The sequence below is a fragment of the Anoplolepis gracilipes genome, chromosome 11, assembly GCF_047496725.1.
Source record: "Anoplolepis gracilipes chromosome 11, ASM4749672v1, whole genome shotgun sequence".
Lineage (NCBI taxonomy): Eukaryota > Metazoa > Arthropoda > Insecta > Hymenoptera > Formicidae > Anoplolepis > Anoplolepis gracilipes.
The window spans coordinates 4,208,572-4,229,713 of record NC_132980.1 but is presented as its reverse complement, the minus strand read 5'-3'; the positions used below and the strand labels follow the sequence as shown (position 1 = coordinate 4,229,713).

The 21,142-nt window shown below is 29.0% G+C and overlaps 3 protein-coding genes and 1 pseudogene across 10 annotated transcripts in view; 3 read left to right on the top strand and 1 right to left on the bottom strand.

Annotated features, from left to right (window-relative positions):
* Nucleotides 1-4,618: 4,618 nt before the first annotated feature.
* On the top strand, nt 4,619-7,282 carry Snsl (snustorr snarlik). Of its 3 annotated transcripts, none has more exons than XM_072902308.1 (6): nt 4,619-4,712; nt 5,466-5,606; nt 5,792-5,872; nt 6,336-6,466; nt 6,542-6,706; nt 6,955-7,282. In XM_072902308.1, the coding sequence occupies exons 2-6, from the start codon at nt 5,546-5,548 to the stop codon at nt 7,174-7,176; spliced, it is 660 nt and encodes a 219-aa protein (XP_072758409.1). In that variant the 5' UTR covers nt 4,619-4,712; nt 5,466-5,545; the 3' UTR covers nt 7,177-7,282. The 3 variants fall into 3 exon arrangements, with proteins under 3 accessions (XP_072758409.1, XP_072758410.1, XP_072758411.1); XM_072902309.1 differs by lacking the exon at nt 4,619-4,712 and adding an exon at nt 4,719-4,887; XM_072902310.1 differs by lacking the exon at nt 4,619-4,712 and adding an exon at nt 4,907-5,059.
* Nucleotides 7,283-12,816: 5,534 nt separating this feature from the next.
* Nucleotides 12,817-15,961, bottom strand: Pex19 (peroxisomal biogenesis factor 19). Of its 4 annotated transcripts, none has more exons than XM_072902466.1 (5): nt 15,770-15,961; nt 15,051-15,248; nt 14,843-14,976; nt 14,304-14,534; nt 12,817-14,236 (listed from the first exon to the last, which is right to left on the bottom strand). In XM_072902466.1, exons 1-5 carry the CDS (start codon nt 15,834-15,836, stop codon nt 14,015-14,017), a joined length of 852 nt encoding a protein of 283 aa, XP_072758567.1. In that variant the 5' UTR covers nt 15,837-15,961; the 3' UTR covers nt 12,817-14,014. The 4 variants fall into 4 exon arrangements, with proteins under 4 accessions (XP_072758567.1, XP_072758565.1, XP_072758569.1 ...); XM_072902464.1 differs by having other exon boundaries at nt 14,843-14,991; nt 15,770-15,960; XM_072902468.1 differs by having other exon boundaries at nt 14,843-14,991; nt 15,876-15,894.
* A 1,520-nt stretch (nt 15,962-17,481) lies between these two features.
* LOC140670842 (uncharacterized) lies at nt 17,482-18,520 on the top strand (annotated as a pseudogene).
* Nucleotides 18,521-19,745: 1,225 nt separating this feature from the next.
* The window catches only part of Glys (glycogen [starch] synthase), a 10,734-nt gene continuing 9,337 nt past the window's right edge, over nt 19,746-21,142 (top strand). Inside the window, exons 1-2 of one of the 3 annotated variants that reach the window (XM_072901940.1) lie at nt 19,746-19,896; nt 20,932-21,083. In XM_072901940.1, coding sequence (XP_072758041.1) covers nt 20,945-21,083 — 139 coding nt within the window. In that variant the 5' untranslated portion in view covers nt 19,746-19,896; nt 20,932-20,944. Of the gene's footprint in view, nt 19,897-19,918; nt 20,026-20,931; nt 21,084-21,142 lie in introns of those variants that run through there. The other 2 variants (XM_072901941.1, XM_072901939.1) reach the window with 2 other exon arrangements.

Sequence of the window (21,142 nt, the reverse complement as noted above, 5' to 3'; positions counted from 1 at the left end):
TATTCCGGAAGCTATATATTTAAAGTTAAATTGAAGGCAACTAGATGCTCAAGAGTGCGGTATGACAATCACGATGATGAGTGTGGGAAAGAGGAGGAGATTGGGCGACTGGTCGCTCGGCTGGCGCGAAGCGCACCTGAGTAGAGCATCAGCTCACTTCGGTGATCCTATCAATTTGAATAATTGGTGAGTGCGACTGGACTACCAGAAGCGAGCTAGTGCTCTACTCGGGTGCGTTTCGCGCCAGCCGAGCGACCAGCCTACTTTCTTCCATTAAAACTTTATCAGCCCTTTTCTCAGGTCCCGGGAAAAACCGATGCAAACGGCTTGAGAGGAGGTTGCCTGTGACCATATTCTTTCGATACATACCGATTTGAAGGCAATTTGAATTTATAAAAGTGGGTCGTTCCCTTGTGAGACATAAATTATGAAATAACAAATAGATGTCACGAAAAAGAATCCTCGAAGCTATATGTTTAAAGTTAAATTGAAAAAAAGACTAGATGCTCAGGAGTGCGATATGACAACATTCGTTGAAAACGGACACTGTATGCTCGCATGACTTTTCTAATGTAACGTAGAGTTCTACTATCTCCTTTTTATTGGATAATTTGACGAATAAGAATTTTAAATAACGTGGTTTATACCGCACGTAAAATTATATCAGAATTTTATAAGAAAATTTTAAGAGAATACCTTTATTTAATCACGTTAATATAGTTTTGAAAAAAAAATAACTTTTTTAAAAAATTTTTTTACAACTTTTACATAAAAGAATGTTTATATCGTGCTTTATAACATAAAACATTTTTATTCTGAATGTATTTACATATAATTTTTTGAACAATATTAATAATAATTTCATCACTAACTAAATAATTTTTATTTACCTATGTGTATATTGTATATTAGTATACAGTTTCAAAATCACAATTACAGCGAAACTTCTTTGTTAATTTAATTACACATTTAAATAATTAAAATTGTTTTATTTTGGTTTGTTGAATTAAATTCGATCAATTATTAATTTTATTTATATAATATATATATATAAAATTTATAAATATATATATTTATTTATTTATTATTATTTATTTATTATTTATTTATTTATTATTTATTTATTTATTTATTTCATCATTTATTTGATTATTTTTATAGTTGTATAAAAGTTATAATTATTTCGCTTAATTAAATATGTTTTTCCTTAACTTATTGAAATTGAATCGTTGAGTTTTATAAATAAGGAAAACTGCGTTGAAATATTTTTACGTTGCAGTCTAACTTGATCTGAGATCAAGTCTATTTATATCTATTTATGTATGTATTATGTATGTTTATATGTCATATTTATATCAGCCATTTATATATAATTCTAATTGTTATTCAAAGAAGTCAGGTTGTGCTGCAACGCGACAATACGTTGAAAAAAATTTTCTTTCTTCAGACTCTAAAATAATAAGAGTATATAAATCGAAAATATATTTATAAAACAAAATTATTCCTGATTTAGATTTGCGACAATGAGCTAAAAGCAAAAGAAGAAATTAATTTTTATTATTTTAAAGCAGGAGCAACGTGGATATTAAATTTTAAAAGAAAGTATAGGATTGTATCAAAAATACCAAAATTTATAAACCCTTTATCAAAGATAAATCAAGAACAATTACATGCCAAGGATTTGCAACTTATGTGAAATCATTTATAGATCTTTTTGAAATGTAAAATATATGTATATAATGCTGCAAAAGTGAATTTAATTTAAAAATACATTCAGGCAGAATGTTGACAACACAAGGAGTTAAAACTGTCAAAACCGTACTGCAATCACAATTAGCAATTACACATACCAGCTATATCATGTTGTAAATATTACAAGTTATACTATATTATAAATATTCTAAACATAAGAGTGATTCATAAGTAAAAGATTTTTATTCAGATAATTCTAAAGAAATTTACATACAAATATAATAAAAAATATACTTTACTACCGAATTAACTATTAATATATATGGATTCATACAAAAAGAAACCTCGCGAAGCTGGAAATTCTAATTTTGATAAAACTTTACACACAGGGGTGCTAAATAGATAAATTTAGAATTTTTCAGTTATCGCTTTAAAAATGATTCTAAAGGCGAGAAGTCACCCCTCATATGTAGAGCGGCTCTGCTTTTCTTGATATATCTCGAAAATTATTGATGATATAAAAAAAATATTTTATACATAAGTTTTATTGTAAAAATACTCACATTAATAAAATTAAAAAAAATAATTTTTTTCAATGATTTTTAAAAAAACTTTTTCTAAAAATTATTTTTTTAAATTTTATTAATGTGATTAAACAAAAGTGATTTTATCATAAAATACTTTTGTATAAAACATTTTTTTATATCTCCAATAATTTTCGAGATATATTGAGAAAGGCAAAACCTTTATATGTACATGAGGGATGATTTTACTCCTTAAAAACGTTTTCTCTGCAACTAAAAATTTCTAAATTCATCTATTTACCCTCTCTATATGTGTGCAAAGTTTCATTAAAATCAGAATTTTTGGGTTCGTAAAATTCCCTTGCTAGTAAAATATATTTCAATATATAAAGTAAAGATTTGGAATTGGAATATGAGACATTGGAAAAGTGTCAAGATATATTAAATAAATAAATAGTCACTAGAATGCTAAATTGGAAAACGCTTGAATATGTTGTCAGGGAAGAATCAAAAAGACAGTTTTTGAGAATAAAAATAGATAAATGCGAGGAATTAGATTTGAGCAAAATATTTAAAAAAAATTGAGTAATAATAATATATTAAAGGAATATTTTAAAGAAACAGAGCAAAATAGAGAAAATAAAAGCAGATGAAAGATAGAGAGAAATATATCTTCGTAGAAATGGAATGTCTAGGATAGAAATTAAAAGATAAAGAGAGGAAAGGTTTGAGGTATTACATAAATTATCTGAAAGAGATGTAGAGACTTAAAAACAGAACACAATAAGATTCAGAATTCAAGATATGAAAGAAGATATACAGAATTATGTATATATAGAATTATGTACATATATGATAGGAATCTCAGAATATTTAAGAAAATAAGGTTAAAAAGTTTTTTTTAATAATGCGAAATTTAGATGTAAAAACAAAGAAAATTTTAGCATGAGCAGAAGAAGAATATGTAAGATATGTGTCAAAGAGTCGAAACTTTAGAGTATTTAACAATAAATTATATCATAAAAATAAGAAATAGTCCAATGAAGTTTTCTTGCAAAATAATTTGATTCTTCGACTTCTCAAAATTTGCAGGGAAAAAAATTCATACAGAAAAATTATTTTTTTTTAAATATATTTTTTTCTTTATGAATTTTTCGCATACATTTTATGTTAAATTTTTATCCTTTATTTTTTTTCTTTATGACTTTTTTTTTTGCAAATTTGGAGAAGTGCATCGAATGGATTTGCATGGAAACTTCATTGGACAACTATTAATAAAAAAATTTTTATCAAAATTAGTGAAACACAGTACGTGGCCTTAAAAGTTGTGAAATGTATGCAAATATAAAATGTAAAATTATTTTGACCTCTTCTTGTAAAATAATCTTAAGGAAGAAATATATATAAAATAAATTTAAAGATAATTACAAAAATTCACCTATTAAATCATGTTGTTAGGAATTATTAAAAATTATTTAGCCTATTGTTATGTCAAGCTTATATTTTATATGTTTGTCATTATATTGTATACATTATAAAGCTTATATAAAAACCAAAGAGAAAGAAATAAATAAACATCTATTTATACATCTATTGAATAGTTAATTTTCTTTTCATTATGCTATGTCAAACTGACAAGTAAACCTACCGTTGTGTAACTCGCCGATTTTATTGAAACTCAACATACTTGTAGAGTAGTCAAAAATAATATATACGTATTTTTTTATATCGGCAATAGTACAGTTTTAAGGGTGAAAACTACCCCTATATATATACGAATGAATAGTCAACTGTTTGTATTTGAACTCACGGTGTTAAAGATATTTTGTATTTTGAAGATGGTTTTGGAGTTTTTATGTCCCTGAAAGCAAATCTCAAAATTCAAAATATATTTAATACCGTGAGCTTAAATGCAAGGAGTTGACTACTTATTCGTATATATACAGGGGTAATTTTCACTCTTAAAACTGTACCATTGCCGATATAAAAAAATACGTATCTATTATTTTTTACTACTCTACAAGTATGTTGAGTTTCACTAAAATCGGCGAGTTACACAAAGGTAAGTTTACTTGTGAGTAAATGTGTATAATTTGACTTGTGCGATTTCTTAATAGTAACTTTTTAACATGCGTAATTTACATCACATTCGCATGATACATCACAGAACAATATTTTCTCAACTTGCCGATCATATATCAGTGATACGAGGTCATCCCGCGACATAATGAGCACATCATCCTATTCAAATAAAATATGCAATTTAATTTGCATGTAGAAACCTTGAAGAGAAAAAAACGTGCATAGGAAAGAGAGAGTTTACCGAGAGTCGATTCGACATTTGGTTTAACCGTGAATGACCTCGATCTCCGATCCGTTGTTTCTCCTTTCACTTTAAAAGTGCTACTCCTATAAGCACTCTTCCTCACATTGGTTTGGCACCAAAGACATACTCATTTCGTAACAATATTTCAGTTTATCCTAGAACGTTGATCGGTGAGTTAGGATCTCCCATAAACTCTCTGGATTTTACTTTCATCTAAGTCTAAGGATAGAGTCGTATCCATTTTCGTTGTGACAAGTTTTTTTCTTTTCTTTATAATTAATCCGGCCAGTTTGATATTATTATTAAACAAAATCAATTGAAAAAGAGACCATCTCACGAATAGGTGTATGATAGCATCATATTAATGCATAATATGGAGAATTAACAAGCAACAGTTTAAGAAAACCTCTCACTTTCTCGGGAAAATGTTGAACACTGCACGCGATTACCCGTCACAATCTCGCTTTTAGATTTTACTTTCGTGCAATTTCAACCAGACTTGAAACAGTCAGTAGAAGTTAGTGAAGCTTAACATAAAAAATATAAAATACGCGAGTGCAAATGTGAATAGTGATAATTTGCAGTTTGAATGTTGCAGAAACAATTTATAATGGCAAACAAAATTGTTATAACAATACTTATAACAATACTATTATAGTAAAAATTTGTGCAAATATATTGTGTTAAATTTCTGATTTAATGTCCCAAAACAATAATTTAGTTTATCTGAATTTTGTTTAGCTGTTAAAATGTAATATTGCTCTAGAAAATTGTTATACATATAACGTTTTAAACAACTTTTTTGTTATTTTATAATAATAAATAATAAAAATTAAGGCGATCCAATAGAGTGGTATTATCCTATATAATGAAAAGATTATGTAATATTTGGAAGATTAATTTTTATTTATATTCGATTACAGAATATCCATTAAAGCTAAGTCATGCATTGATTGAACACATAAGCGATTGGCACACATGCAGAAATTTCCCTTTCAAAACAATGACATCGATAGTGAAAAGTGCAGTCATGCGGATACTGCTTTTGCTTATTTTCTATGAAAGTAAATGTGAATTCATTAATTTATATACAACTTCTTTATTCAAATAAGCTTTTTATAATTGAAAACTGATTATGATTATCAAGATAAAATCATATTAACAAATTAATATTATCTTGGTTGATTTTCACGGTGTTTTGCTCATATTTGTTTATACATATGACAATCAATATATAAAAAATTTACAGATGTGACAAGTTTAATTATACCAGAGGAACTTCCGACGATACTATCGCTTATTTATTCCAACATCCCACCGATCAAAAAAGGTCTGCACAAATTTATTAAAAATTTATTAGAATTTATTAGAATTACAGAATTAAATTGTTAAGAATTCTTTTATCTCGTATGACATAAACTTTATGAATTTATTTAAATTTCTAAAAAACTAACTTTTATATTATACATTTACATTTACATGCATATTTTATACATAGATCTAAAAAAAAATTTTATACATTTTATCTGTTGAAAATAGTCTAGTCTGGAACAGAAACGTTTATTATTGTATTTGAGTCATTATCTTTGTGTGATTTACGACATATTTTATTTTTGATATTAGATATTACACTACGCAAATAAATTAAAGGTCCACTTTCTTCCATATAAAAAAAAGTCAATTTTCAAATAGTTGCAACTTCCTTTCTATTTGCTATTTGCTTCAAGATCATCTATTTATTTGTTTATTTTTATTGGGATGGTTTCGTTATTTAAAAAAATTAAATTTTACAGGAACCGATTCCAGATTTGGTGTAGGTTTTCGATTAGGTGAACATGCAGATTTTCAGATTCTCGTTGAATTGGGTCCACAAACTGAGACAGATCCTATTGGTGTATCTGACGAGGCTAAAAAACGACGAGATGTAAGAATTTTCATTTTCACATTATATATTCATATAACTCATAAATTTTTTTTTAAAAAGTTTTTTTGTGTATAGGTAATGTTAGATGCCGCGATGAGAGGAGAGTTAGGATCATTGGCACAACTAGTAGCTAAATATCAAATAAAACGTAGAATCGAAGAAGAAATGAATAAAATTAAAGCAATGGAGGAGAAATTCAAAAAACTTCAAACGGAAAATAAGCAGGATGAAGATGTAAATGTAAGAATTTTTATGTCTGTAATTTTTCTTATTATAGATCAATTTTGATGCAAGTCATATATATTTAATATATTTGTTCTTTAATTATATCATACAAAATTATTTAATTCAATAATTTGCTAATTTATTATTATATAATTCTTCACAATAATTCTATTGAAGCAAAGTTTCTTTGTATTAAACGCGACTATTAAACATGACATAGAAAATTTTTGTTTAAAAAAAAATTAATGTTTCATTTTTTTTAGACTGATTCCAATAATTGGTTGACGAAATGGAAAAAGGAGATATCGCAATCATCAGAGAACAATATGCCATTAAATTCAGATAAAAATGAAGATAAAAGGATAATCGAACAAAGAATAGAAAAACTACCAGCTAAAGTTGATAAAGTTCAAAAAGATAACTTAGAAGAATTAACAAAATTATACAAGCCACAAAATATGGATAATGGGAAAATTTCACTATAACTCTGATACTGGTACAAACCATTTTTGACTGTTATAACCTGAAAAATACAATTACAAATCATATACTTCAATGTATTGTTTTCCAATGAAAAACACTGTCATATCCAATTATCTTGTGCACGTTTTTTATTACTGATTTCGCAATTCTTGCAAGATTATAATTAATATTTAAATCCTTATTATTTCTTTTACATTTAAATGTTTATTATCTTCTACTTGTTTATTATTTTATGTTTATCATCTATTTTATCTATGTTTATCTTCTATTTTAAAAATATAATTTTTAAAAAGATAAACTATGTTTTAATATAAATAAAAATAAAATATTTTTGAGAGATTAATATTTTAAATAATTTTCTAATAAAATTATTTAAATACTTTTTTAATTCATAATATCATACATTAATAAATATTGATTGTATTTAAATTTTGAACATTAAGTATTAAAATTTATACAATTATTTCTTACTTTAATTAAAATTATTTTAAAAATTATTAATTATTATCTACTTTAACAAAAAAATTTATGTATTTCGTTTATTCTACACACACGCGCACCCTTATATCAAAAACTATCTATATTATATGTTACAGGATTGTTGCAACAAAAAAATTAGAGTTACAATTATTTGCACAATTTATTATATAATTAATAAATACAGAATTATCAAAAATATCTATAAAGTCAAAATTTTCCAATTAAAAGAAATGACACGTCAATTAGACAACTGTTTGATGTATGTATCGTACGCTATGGTTACGCGATCCGATAGTTCATTCTTAAGGGCTCATGCTCAGTCAGGAAGCCGAAAAAACGTGATTTTTGGGAAAAAATTATATAAAACATACTCTTTTCAAATATAAAAATTTCTTTTTTAAGTTTTACAGTTTTTGAGAAAAAAATTCCCAAAAATCACGTTTTTTTTGCTTCCTGACTGAGCATGACCTCTTAATATATCCGCCTGAATCTGACGATAAAGATTCTGTGACTTTCGACAATATAAAATACGAAGAGCAAATACATATTTTAAAAATTGAATTTAACGCTTAAAAATAAGATAATAACCCAGGTAGCACATGTTCGTTTTATAAACGTTTTCTAAACGTATCTTTTCGTATTAGATACGTTTAGAAAACGTTTATAAAACGAACAAAGCTACCTAGGAGCAGAATTAAATAAGAACGTAATGTCGCATTAAAACGCAAAAGAGAGAAAAATGCTGTAATTAATTGCTTTAAAAAAAAAAATTACAACAAGTAATTTATCAAACAAAAGTCTTTTCAATATCTTGTCCGACGTGTCCAAGGTTTTTTTATTCACATTTCTAACAATGCAATTGTTATATGTTTCATAAACCGCAATCTCTCTATACAGAAGAAGAAAAATAATTAGTTAAAAAAATGTACTATACTTTGCCAAGTTTATATAGGAAAATGAGCGAAGAAATTAGTTTTATTTCACCTTTAGAATCTACTATTAAAACACGGTTTAATGTAATAGACTTATAGCTCGGAATTTGTAGCAACATATTTAAATGTTTAAAAGAAGAAGTCAAATGCATGGACAGTAATGAACGCAATTATGTTTTACTTTTTGATGAAATGCGAATAAAAAGCGGTTTTGATTTTCATGAAAGAGAGGTGGCAAAAAAATTGAAGGTTTTGAGGATTGAGACCATTAATTGTAAGACATAACATAACAGTGATGACAAATGAAATAGTTTTTATGGTTCGAGGCTATACATAATTAGAGCATATTTTTTAACTGGTGGTGCTCTAAATAAAGATCATTTATCATCTGTATTAAACAATGTTACAGAGACAGTATTAAATACGGGATTAAAATTACGTGCTATTATTGTTTGTGCCCAAGGCATTAATAATCAAAGTGCCATAAAACAAAAATATTTCAAAAGCTCATTCTTATTTCATGTGTAGAAGTGAAAAAATATACCATTTTTGATGTGCCACATATTTTCAAATCTATAAGAAATCAACTTTTAAAATCTGACATTTTATATGATTAAAATAAAATAGGATCTTAGAATAACGTACGATTATGGCAATTTGAAAACAATAAGACGACTAGAGCAGCTTGCATATGATCAGAAAAATATACAAATCAAATAATTTCGACAGAATAAAATGTCGTTTAGCTCTATAAATATTCAGTCATAGAATATCAACAGCTTGTTATTATAACAGAAACAACAGAGTGATGCATACTGCTAAATTTTTTACAATTCTTAATGATAATTTTGATTCTTTAAACAGTCAAAATTGTAATTCTCTCAATGCTTGTACATTCTCAGAAAATCAGTTAAACGTAGAAAATTTACACAATTATTGAAAAATTGTTCTAAATGGCGCACTATTACGAAGAATAATCTTAAAATACCTTCATGTTTTGAAAGGCTACAATAAATTTCTGTTAGAGCTATTTTACTATTATAGGATGATTTAAAACACGTGATAAAGTTAAATTTTTGATGATTTCTAGAGTAAATCAAAATATATTAGAAAACCTGTTTTCCATGCTGCGCTTTTATGGCAGAAAATAATCAGAATCCAACTGTAAAAAGTTTTCAATTATTATCGCAGAAAAATATTGTATTAAATTTATTTATTAAGCCTGCTCAATCTGTAAATTGGTTAGATGATGAAAATGAAGTCTTATTTCAAAATTTAATATATAAAATATATTTGATCAGACAACATCTCAGATTGAAACGACGTCATTCGAATGATAATAAAAGTGACGATGAGAACAAATAATTAATATCGAAAAAATTGTTATTGACGTATCATACGCAAGTGATGAAACTTTGGAAGTATCTGCTATTGAATATTTTGCAGGATTTATTGCTAAAAAATGTGTTACAAAAACAAATTGTGAACAATGTCATATCTCATTTTTATGAACGAAAATCACGAACTTACAAACGCAAGACAAGTATCGACATTTTTCAGAATTTATGAAACTCATGATAACCAAAAATTGGGACATTTATGTGTTCCTACTACAAAATGTTCATTTATTTTTAATGAATGCAATATTTGATGCAGGTCCTATATATCCTACATATCCTATATACAGGATGTTTTATTCTAAGCGATATGGTCAATTATCTTGCAAATCGATGATTTTATTGAAAAATGTTTCAGACAAAAGTTGCATGGTTTGAAGGGGGACACATGATAAAATGTGGACTTGACCTTGTCAAAATCAGGTCAAGATCATTAATGTTTTTTTTAATGAAAACCTCTATTTTTTATTACATATTCTTGTAGTTTATCTCGAGAACTTTCTGAAACACTATAATAAAGTTACGTTTCATTGAGTACTTTCTGAGTTATAGAGCTTGAAAATTGAAATTGAAATAAAATACAAAATATCTCGTAAAACATTCATTTTTCGATTATCTTACCCTAATACTTATATGCACAGAATAATGAGACAAATTAATTGGCGCAATTAAAAGACATAATTATGTTAAAGTAAAAATGTGTAACTGCTAGTTGCAAATTCAGATTTTTTCTTAAAGATAACTATGTGTTTTCTTTACACCAATTGATTCGTCTCATTATTCTATGCATATTGGGTTTCGGTTTGGTACTGAGGAAGAGTTGTGATGGTCGAGAAGATTAGGCCAAGAAGATGGATCAAGCACGAGCAAAATTGGAGCAGCTTTCGCTGGCAGAGCTGAGGACGGAAGCGGTAAAGTATCGTCTCCAAATAGAAGGTACCAAAGAAGATTTGGTCCATCTAATACTCGAGCACCTGAATATGCATGGGACTTTAGAAGAGATGCTAGCGGCTGGACGTTCGCCACAGTCATGAAGGGACAGTCAAACAGAATCGACTGGCTTGTCGACCGTAGGATTGCTGAATCTAATGCAGTTTTTCTCACATTTGAAAACCCAGCAACAACAAGCGATGGAGCAGAACCAATGTACATTGGATTTGATGGTCAGCCAGCAGAACAGATTCATCCAAGCTATCGCCGATGTTGATGAGCAGCACGAACGGGCGAGCATTCTCATCGCCAGGGGCATCGTATGAGATTGAAGGCGCGCAGAGAAATCCGAGGTCAAACTATGAAGGCGCAAGGCAAGGGACCACGAATGCTCCGACCAACAATATTAAATGGTTAGCGACTTAAATACCGGAGTTCGCTGGAACAAAAAATGAAAACGTCCAACAATAGATCGATCGAGTGGATAAGGTAGCGCAGATCTACGGCGCCAATGGGAATATCGTACTGCTAGCAGCCTCCAGTAAATTAATTAAATAGGTGAAAAAGTGGTATAACACCCAGATCGGCACGATCTTGGAATCGTGGCCCAATCTGAAAGAACCAATGCTTAAAATGTTCGACGTAAGAGTTCCATATTATGAGTCGATGAGGAAGATCGATGCTCGAAAATGGAACTATGCGAAGGAGACCCCAAGTAGCACATATTCGTTTCAAAAACGTTTCACAAATGTCACAATTTCTGCGAAACGTTTTAGAACCGGCTTTTAAAAATGTTTCTGATTGGTTAAAATGTCCATTTAAAAAACGTTAAGGGAAACCTTATTTTCTAACAAAAAAAAACGTTTAAGAAACTGTCAAAATACGGTTTTTTCGTTTATTTGTGAAAAATTTGTTTATTCACAAATTCAATAAAATAATGCATATATGGATATAATCCATCTATTTTCATCATGTTCTGAATCTCTTGTTGAGATTACATCAGAAGTCAAATTGACAAAAAATACATAATTTAAATTATAGTTTTAGTACCTGTTCTTTTAGGCTTTATATACATGTTGTGAAAACTTGAATACGAGTTATTTAAGTCTGAACACGCCACGTAGCGGCAATCAAAGGAACATGTATATTATAAAATAGATCTTTTTTGTCTTGTCGAAAAGATGATCAAAAAGACATCTTTTCGTCGACTAAAATTAATTATGACTTTTAGAAGACACATATTTTAAAAATTGACTTTTTTCGTAGGTAGAAAGATATTCTTTTAGACATCTTTTAGCCTTGTCAGAAAGATAACTTAAAAAAGACATCTTTTCGTCATCTTTTAATTTTCTGTGCTATCTGGGGATCGTCTTAATAAGTACAGTCTTAATAATAATATATATAATTTTAAAAATTAAAAAATTAATTTTTGTTCTATTTATAGAAACGTAAAAAATACGTTTCTTAAACCATGATTTTAAAAATGTTTCTGTTGAAACGTTTCTTATTGGTGCTTGACGGTTAAAAAATATTGAATACGTTTAGAAAATGTTTATAAAACGAACATGTGCTACCTGGGACACGAATAAACAAAACTTTGTGGTCTTGTTGCGGATAAAAATAGGAAACAATTGGAATTTGTTTAAATAGAAGTATATTTCGTTTTATTTTATATATTATTTTTATATGCGATATATGTATATACGTATATATTTAAATGTTTGCTATAGCCAATGTTATGTCTACTATATTTTAAAGAATTTTAGATTACGTATCAATTGCCCTTCACGTGACGTCTCCTGGAAATGCTTTGTATGAGTAGTAAACAATTGACATATATTAAGATTATTAATTATTATATATATTTATTATGTCCAGTCAGCCACTCGGTAGCACGTACAAACTATCCCCAAGTTGCCGACTTTACGGTCAAAAGTAAACCAAAATTAAAATTTTGTGTTTTTTTTGCGTATAAAAAAAGCACATAAATTTTTATATAGCAGCAATGCCACCGCATCGTCGCCAATGGTATGTGGAGAGAAAAATACACATGGTTCGTTTATGTGTTCTCTCAACACATACTATTGCCCATGGTGAAAAGAACACATTTTTCCATGCTATTGGCGACGACGCACCAGTAAAATTGTTACCAAGATAACAAAATCTGGCATCTCTACTCATCACGCAAGTTTCCTATTAGAGTCCTATATAACACTTCTCGTACAGCGCCTTATACTGCAAATCAGTGAACTATATTATATACATATATGCAACAAGTATATTATTCTTCCTATATCATTTTTAAATTTTAAGAAAGATATTTCCATGAAACAACACTATAGTTAAGCTTTTCCCTGACTGTTAATAAATAATTACAAAAAGAGTGTCAAAGTAAGTTTATTCTCATGAAAAAAATACGGTTTGACAAGTGTCTCAAAAAAGTGGAAAATTCTTCCACATAATATATTCCTTCTTAAGTTTTGTTTTCGGAATTTTATAAGTGTCCCAAAGCGATCTTGTTTCGCTGAAATATCTTTATTTATCCTTTATTTATATTCTTTTATATAAAAATGGCACGCAAGAATTCTCAGAGTATCAGTTCTCGGTTATGACGTCACGTTTCAATATGGCTGTTGCGAGTATTTGAGAGCCTTTTACAAAAACTTCATAGAAAAAATAGTAGCAAAAGTTTTAATTTTCTACATTATGTATTATATTCAACAATATTAAATTAATTATAAAATATTAATTAATAATTATGGTATAATATATTATTTGTTATATATTAATATAATTATATTATTAATTAATCATTATACTTCTCCTACACTTAACAAATAACTTTTAATTAAAATGTTATTACATACATTATAAAATACAATTTAAATTTATTGCAAGTTACATATAATAAAACTTTTACTATAAAAATAATCTTTAAATTAAAAAGAAAATATCCTGATAATGCCCCAAAATAAATTTTGTAATATATTTTATATATATGTTTATATACTGATAAATTTTATCACATTAAAATCAATAACTAAACTCTGAACTAATTACAAAATAAAAATTAATGAAACAGTATTTCACATTTAAAAAATTTACATAACACTGCAATCTTGAGAGTCCACTCCAGATGGTAGTGGAAAAATGGGATTTCCTTCAGAATCAAATTGAAAGAGTGAGCATTGTTCACCAACAAGATCTTCTGGTGCTTGACCATAATTTTGCATTTCTGTCATAAGTTTCAGTATAGATTCAAACCGATGTTTTTTAATATCTTCTGTATCATCTTTGTTTTCCTTTTCCAATTCAGTACACACCTTATACAAGATATAAATATAAAGTTAACTATAAAGAGATTCAGAATGTATTATTTTATCAATATACCTTTTGCATCAACTCTGATTGTTTTGTATATCTTTGCAGATCAGAAGAACTCATGGTTGTTTTATGTTCTTCTAGCCAAGCTGGATATTTATCTGATAATTCTTTTAATGATGGATAAAGAATTTCTTTTGACAAAAGATGTTCCATCATTCCTTGCATAAATGGTAATATATCACCAGTGTCGCTATCGAGAGATGTTCGTCCTAGCATAGCCGCTAAATCGGTATCATTCTAAAAAGTATTTTATATCTTCTTTAATTACAATTTAATTCTCAAAAAGACAAACTGAAAATAATATTATAATATTATTGACACATAACTGACACATATACATTTTACAATTATTATTACTATTACTACTACTACTACTATCATGTAAAATAAAACCAATATAGATAAATAATAAATTCAAATAATATATAATAATATATAAGAAATAATAAAAATAGTACCATTGCTAATGCTATTATTTTTTTAAAATTAACGCAATCTGATTAATAGGCGTTAATATATAGAGTATTACTATGTTATAAGCATACCTGTAAATTTTCAGAATTCATAGTCAAATCCTTCAACACTTGTGAAATAGCTGATTGAAAATCTGCACTAATATTGTCTTTTTCATCTGTTGCATTATTAGTCGATGCTTCTCCAAGCTTTTGTAAAGCAGCTTCTAGTTCATTATCGCCTAAATACATTCTCTAACAGTAATATATATATAATCTTTGTATATTTCATTAAACTTACCATTTTGTAATAAATTTTGCAAATTTTTTTCAAATTGATCAGCCGTTTGTTTAAAAAAATCTTCTGTCCATTTTTCTGCACATTTTTCAGATGTTTCACATTTACCAGTTTCTTTCTGCAAATCAGATGTATTTGGATCCATTGCATTGTCCTTTTCAACATTTTCGACAGATTCTTTGTCAAAATCTTTTAAAGCACCTAAGAAAAAACAAGACTTAAAATTTAAGATATGCAATTAATATATTGACAAAATTCAAAGCTCATATGATATATAATATAACTCATGTTATATTTTTTTTAATATAAAGAATATTTAAAAAATCTAAATTTTACAAATCATATACATACATACATACATACATATATAAACATATATACACACACACATATTATATATATATATATATATATAATTATTTATTATAACTACGAATTATAATTTTTTTTATTAACTATAGAACTAATTTTTGTACAGTCGGACCTCTTATCCTACATTTTCGGTCTGGTATTTTTCCCTTAAACTTCTGATCCTACGACAAAAATTTGAGAATGGGGGTATAATTCCCCTTTCGCGGTCGTAGCATGAGAGGATTTTTTGTCATAGAATAAGAGGTTTCGTAGAATAAGAGGGTCGTAGGATAAGAGGTCCGACTGTATGTGTATATGTAGAAGATTTGGTTTGATCTCTTTTCTAAACAAAATATAATAGCTGTACTTACTGTCCAATAAGATATTTAATTCTTGATCTTCCGCCTCATTTTTCGATTGTTTTGTATTGTCAGTCATATTTAGATTATAAAAAAAATGTAATATTTATAGACTAACTTCAATTTCTTTTATAGGTTAACAGAGATGACGGGCAAACTCTGAATTGATATTGGAGACAATTAAGACCTCACACTGTGATAATGCGAAACTGCTTCAGAGTAACCAACATTAAAAACATTTGAAAATTTAGTGACTTTTGTATTTTGTATGAGAATCACTCACAGACTCTTATATAATACTAGACTGTCCTTATGTATAAGGCACACAACTTCTATATGTATATATTAGCACATGCGCACATAGCACAATATTTCTAGCTAGAGCGAGACACGAAGTATCGTCCGCACTGTAATGTTGGCTATAGTTTCTCGACTTCCGTTAGCAATATAGTAGTATTACATATATGCCGTTAGCATACATCCCGATAGCACACAACCATACATATTGACCGATGTCTAGGGTAACCAGCACGGTTAGCCAATCAGAAAGTTCTAATGTTCATTGGCCAATTAGCATTGTGCGCTATCGGATCCTGTCCTCGCGTTCTCGGCTCCCTCCCGTGCTCTATATCTAATATCTCTATGAGTGCGCCACTCATCGAACATACCATAAGGGGCACGTTCGGGGAGACGCTATTAGCACTAACAGTATCGTTCTATCTTTGTTCAACTTTTAATGAGTAACAAAGATAGAATGACACCGTTAGCGCTAATAGCGTCTCCCTGAACGCGCCCAAGGTGTGTACTATAATAGTGCAATAAAATCGAATACGAAGAGTGCAGTACACTGAACAGGGATTGTCGATCAAACATGTTGCACTGAAAACATTTGCACTCAGTGTACACTAGTGCAGACAACCGAATTCGCTATAAGGCCGCCGCACACACTTTTACATAACAGATAATGCACATACATAAGGAAACTGATTTTGGTCTATAAACACATGCATAAAGAATTCAACCAATCGAATTCCTTATGTATATGCATTATGCGTTATGAAAAAGTGTGTGCGGTGGCCTTAAGGCTGGTTCTACATAGGGTGCGTTCCATATAAGCGCTATTTTCAATAGTTCCGTTTGCTGCTTAAGCGCTTAAAATTGCAAACGGAAAGTTGTTCCTTTTGGGTGCATGAGCATCGTGAGCATGTAAAAATGGTGAAAAAACAGATTGTTCTTTTGTGTTCGCTGATTATAATAATGTTCGAAATATTGTTTGATAACGATGGAGATTCTTTAAAACTTAATACAGAAATAGAAATGCTTTTAATTCTTAATAAGTATCGCGAGAAAACTGCAATATTACGCCTAAAGAATTACGTAGAAAAGATTTTACCATCATATACCAATGTACAATTTAAATTACATTTCAGTTATTAATCATATATTAATCACATTACAATTTAAATTCATTTTTCTATTCATGCGATACCACGAGTGCGTTCCATATGAACGCTCACGCGCTGTAAGCGCTCACGCTTTTGCTGCCCTACCTCGATGAAATAAGCATTTGTGAGCACGAATTATGACGTTACAATGACATCATTAATGCGTTTATAAGCACTTAAAACTCCAAATGGAACAGCGTAAGCAATGCTTATAAGCACTTTAAGCGTGTAAGCGTCCAAAAGGAACGCACCCATAAGTCTCGTCTACTATTTTCGAAAATGCTTGACTGTCATTGGTCAATTTGCTTGCGACCTTACGTTCTACGGCCATTAGGCCTGTTCTACAATAGAGTCGGAAGTCGTAAGTCGTAAGCGAATCAACCAATCATATTCATTATTCTTCTCTAAAGTCAATTGTAATTGGTTAATTTCTTACGGCTTAAGGCTTACTACATCTGTTGTAGACCCGGCCTTAGAGAATCTATACTGCTTATAAGATTATAAAGGAAACGTATAACGTGATTGTCAGTGGCCTTGTTTACACTGACATACTTTGATACGTGTACTAAATACTACTGGCCAATCATAGCTATTCCATTCTTTAGAAGACTGGCCATGATTGGCTAGTATAGTACTTAGTACGCGTATCAAGTGCTCGGTATAAACTAAGCTAATGTTTTATGTCGAGTTTATATGAAAGTTCCTTTAGAAGTAGAATGGATGTATATTAGCAGGAATTTTTTAGCAACATAGAATTTGCATTGATGCAATAAATGGTAAGCACCATTAAATTCTGGGTCTCTCTTTTTTAATTATAAAAAGACATTTAATATAGTTCTAATGGCTGCTTGCGATAGCAATTACAAATTCACGCTATTCGATGTGGGTGCATTTGGTAGTGAAAGTAACGGAGGAATTCTATCTAGATCAACATTCGACAAAGCTTTATACGACGATAATTTAAATTTTCCAAAAGGAAAAATACAAATTTATTTGACTTTGAGAAGGAAACGCCTCTCTATTTTGATGGTAATGAAGCTTTCCAAATGTCGACAAACCAATGCGACCTTATCCAGGACGATATCTAAATGAACAGAAGAAAATTTTCAATTATCGCTTGTTGCGTGCTCGAAGAGTAATCAAAAATACATTTTGTGTCCTCGTGTACAGAAGGAGAATATTCCGAAAGCCGATATGCACTAGTCCAGATGTTACTGATAAATTAGTTTTAGCAGCAATGTGTTTACATAATTTCTTAAAAAATAAAAATGATAAGAAATTACCACAAAATCAAAGATATTGCTCAAGTTCCAAGTAGCACAAAGGTGAACATAAGTTCATACGGAAATCATTTTAAAGAATACTTGTAGAATTAGAAAAATGAATATCTGAAGAATTCTTGAAGAATTATCCATAATCAGTTTGTCTTGAAATATTCTTTATAAATTCATTTTAATGAATACTTTACGACAGTACTATGAATACTTTGAGAATTACTTGTTATTTTTTCACGCATGCGCGAGACTGTGTGTTCAGCTCGGACTTTATCTCATAGGGTGCGTTCCATATGAACGCTCACGCGCTGTAAGCGCTCACACTTATAAGCGCTATTTTCAATCGTTCCGTTTGCTACTTAAGCGCTTAAAATTGCAAACGGAAAGTTGTTCCTTTTGGGTGCATAAACATCGTGAGCATGTCAAAATGGCGGAAAAACAGATTGTTCTTTTGTGTTCACTAATTGTAATAATGTTCAAAATATTATTTGATGACGATGAAGTTTCATTAAAACTTAATACAGAAGTAGAAAACATTCTTTTAATTCTTAATAAGTATTGCGAGAAAACTGTAATATTACGCCTAAAGAATTACGTAGAAAAGATTTTACCATCATATACCGATGTACAATTTAAATCACATTTCAGTTATTAATCATATATTAATCACATTACAATTTAAATCGATTTTTCTATTCATCATGCGATACCACGAGTGTGTTCCATATGAACGCTCACGCGCTGTAAGCGCTCACGCTTTTGCTGCCCTACCTCGATGAAATAAGCATTTGTTAACACAAGTTATGACATCACAGTGACGTCATTAATGCGTTTATAAGCGCTTATAACTCCAAATGGAACAGCGTAAGCAATGCTTATAAGCGCTTTAAGCGTGTAAGCGTCCAAAAGGAACGCACCTTTATATAAGCAAAATCTAGGGAGTTAGCAGTCTAGTATTATATAGAAGTCTGTGAGCTAATCGGAGTTTGGTGCAAGTGGCCCCTAGGCTGCGTTTGAGGAGATGCTATTAAGCCATGATAACACTATAGGTTGCGGGTTCGGTTGCGGTTGGGGTTACTGTTGGACATTGGAAATCAACCAATCACAGCAAAGGTTGCTTTGCTGTGATTGGTTGGTTCCCAATGTCCAACAGTAACCCCAACCGCAACTTAACTCTCAACCTATAGTGTAATCACGGCTTTAGAGTGTTCTGTCTTTATTTAACTTTCAATAAGTAATAAAGATAGAACGACATTTTCAGCTTGTAGCGTGTTCTCTGAATCCAATTCTATAGTCTGTGGTGACCTTCGTTTGACCCTGACCTGACCGTGGAATTGTGTTCTCTGGCCGGCAATTAGTATAGTTAGTTTTGAAGTTTATTTCTCTCTCTCTCTCTTCACTTATAAAAATATTATAAACGGTGAGTCAAAAAATATGAGTTACAGACATGTTGCTGTGATGTTTTTCATCCTATTATCACATGAAACCGATAGTCAAACATCACCATGCGGTAACGATATATATTTGTCATTGAGTATCTTTGAGTATGGTATTGTGACATTTTTTTTAAATCTTCACGATTGTAATTCATGCGTCCCATAAACTTTGTTTAAAAAAAAAATTAATTCCTCGGGAAGATTGTTTAGGAAAAGAATGCGCGTACCAAGTTTTATATCTATAATTGGCTACCGTAAATTCGGTATCATAAATTTGGTATCGAATAATTCCTTGCAATTTGTGCTTTTTTAAAGAACAAGAACTTTAACAAAAAAAAAAAAAAAAAAAAAAAAAAAAAAAAGAAATAAAGCGGTTAGATTTGTCATTCGATAGAAAATAATAGATATTGTTCCTTGATTAAGGATAAATACACTTATATAACTTTTACATGTATTAGTCTCATAACTTTTTTTATAATGACCAAATCAAGCTGTGTAATGAAGACAAAATTTTTCATTATTTTGCTATTAATTAAAATATTTGAATCCAGTATTAAAAAAAATTAATTATTTTCTATTTCAATGATTAAAGTAATTCTTGTTATTTTAAAATGTAATGTGTACTTTTTACTTAATTTATATTAAGTTTAATTTATATAAGTGTAGTATTTCTTTATATGTAAATATATTTGTTTTTATTATTTTTTTTCTTATTTAAGATTTTACTTAAAGAAAAATTAAATTATATTTTTTCTAACTCCTAAATTTAATTTCAAAATTAAACTTTAAATAGATATTTGTTATATCTATATTATATTTTATTTAAAACAAATTGTAAAATTAACAGACTCTATAATATGATACAACTCTTTATTAAATTAAAGTTTTATATATATATATATATATATATATATATATATATATATATATGTAAAATATATAGAGGATGGAAAGAGATATATACTAATATATCTACTCAAACTAAATAAATATGTACTACAGTCAAGAAAATATTATAGAACAGTCAACAAAATGTCAAGAGAACGTGCTTCCAGAAGATTTTATCGTGTAGATAGTACAAATGATTTGTTTGAATTCATGGATCGTGGTTACTCAGCCCAACATGAAAATCGATGGAATTTTGAAGTTGCTTGGGAAGCTGCCAACAAGGGTATGATATCATATATTTTTATTTTTGGAATCAATTGTGTAATATGAAACATAATACAA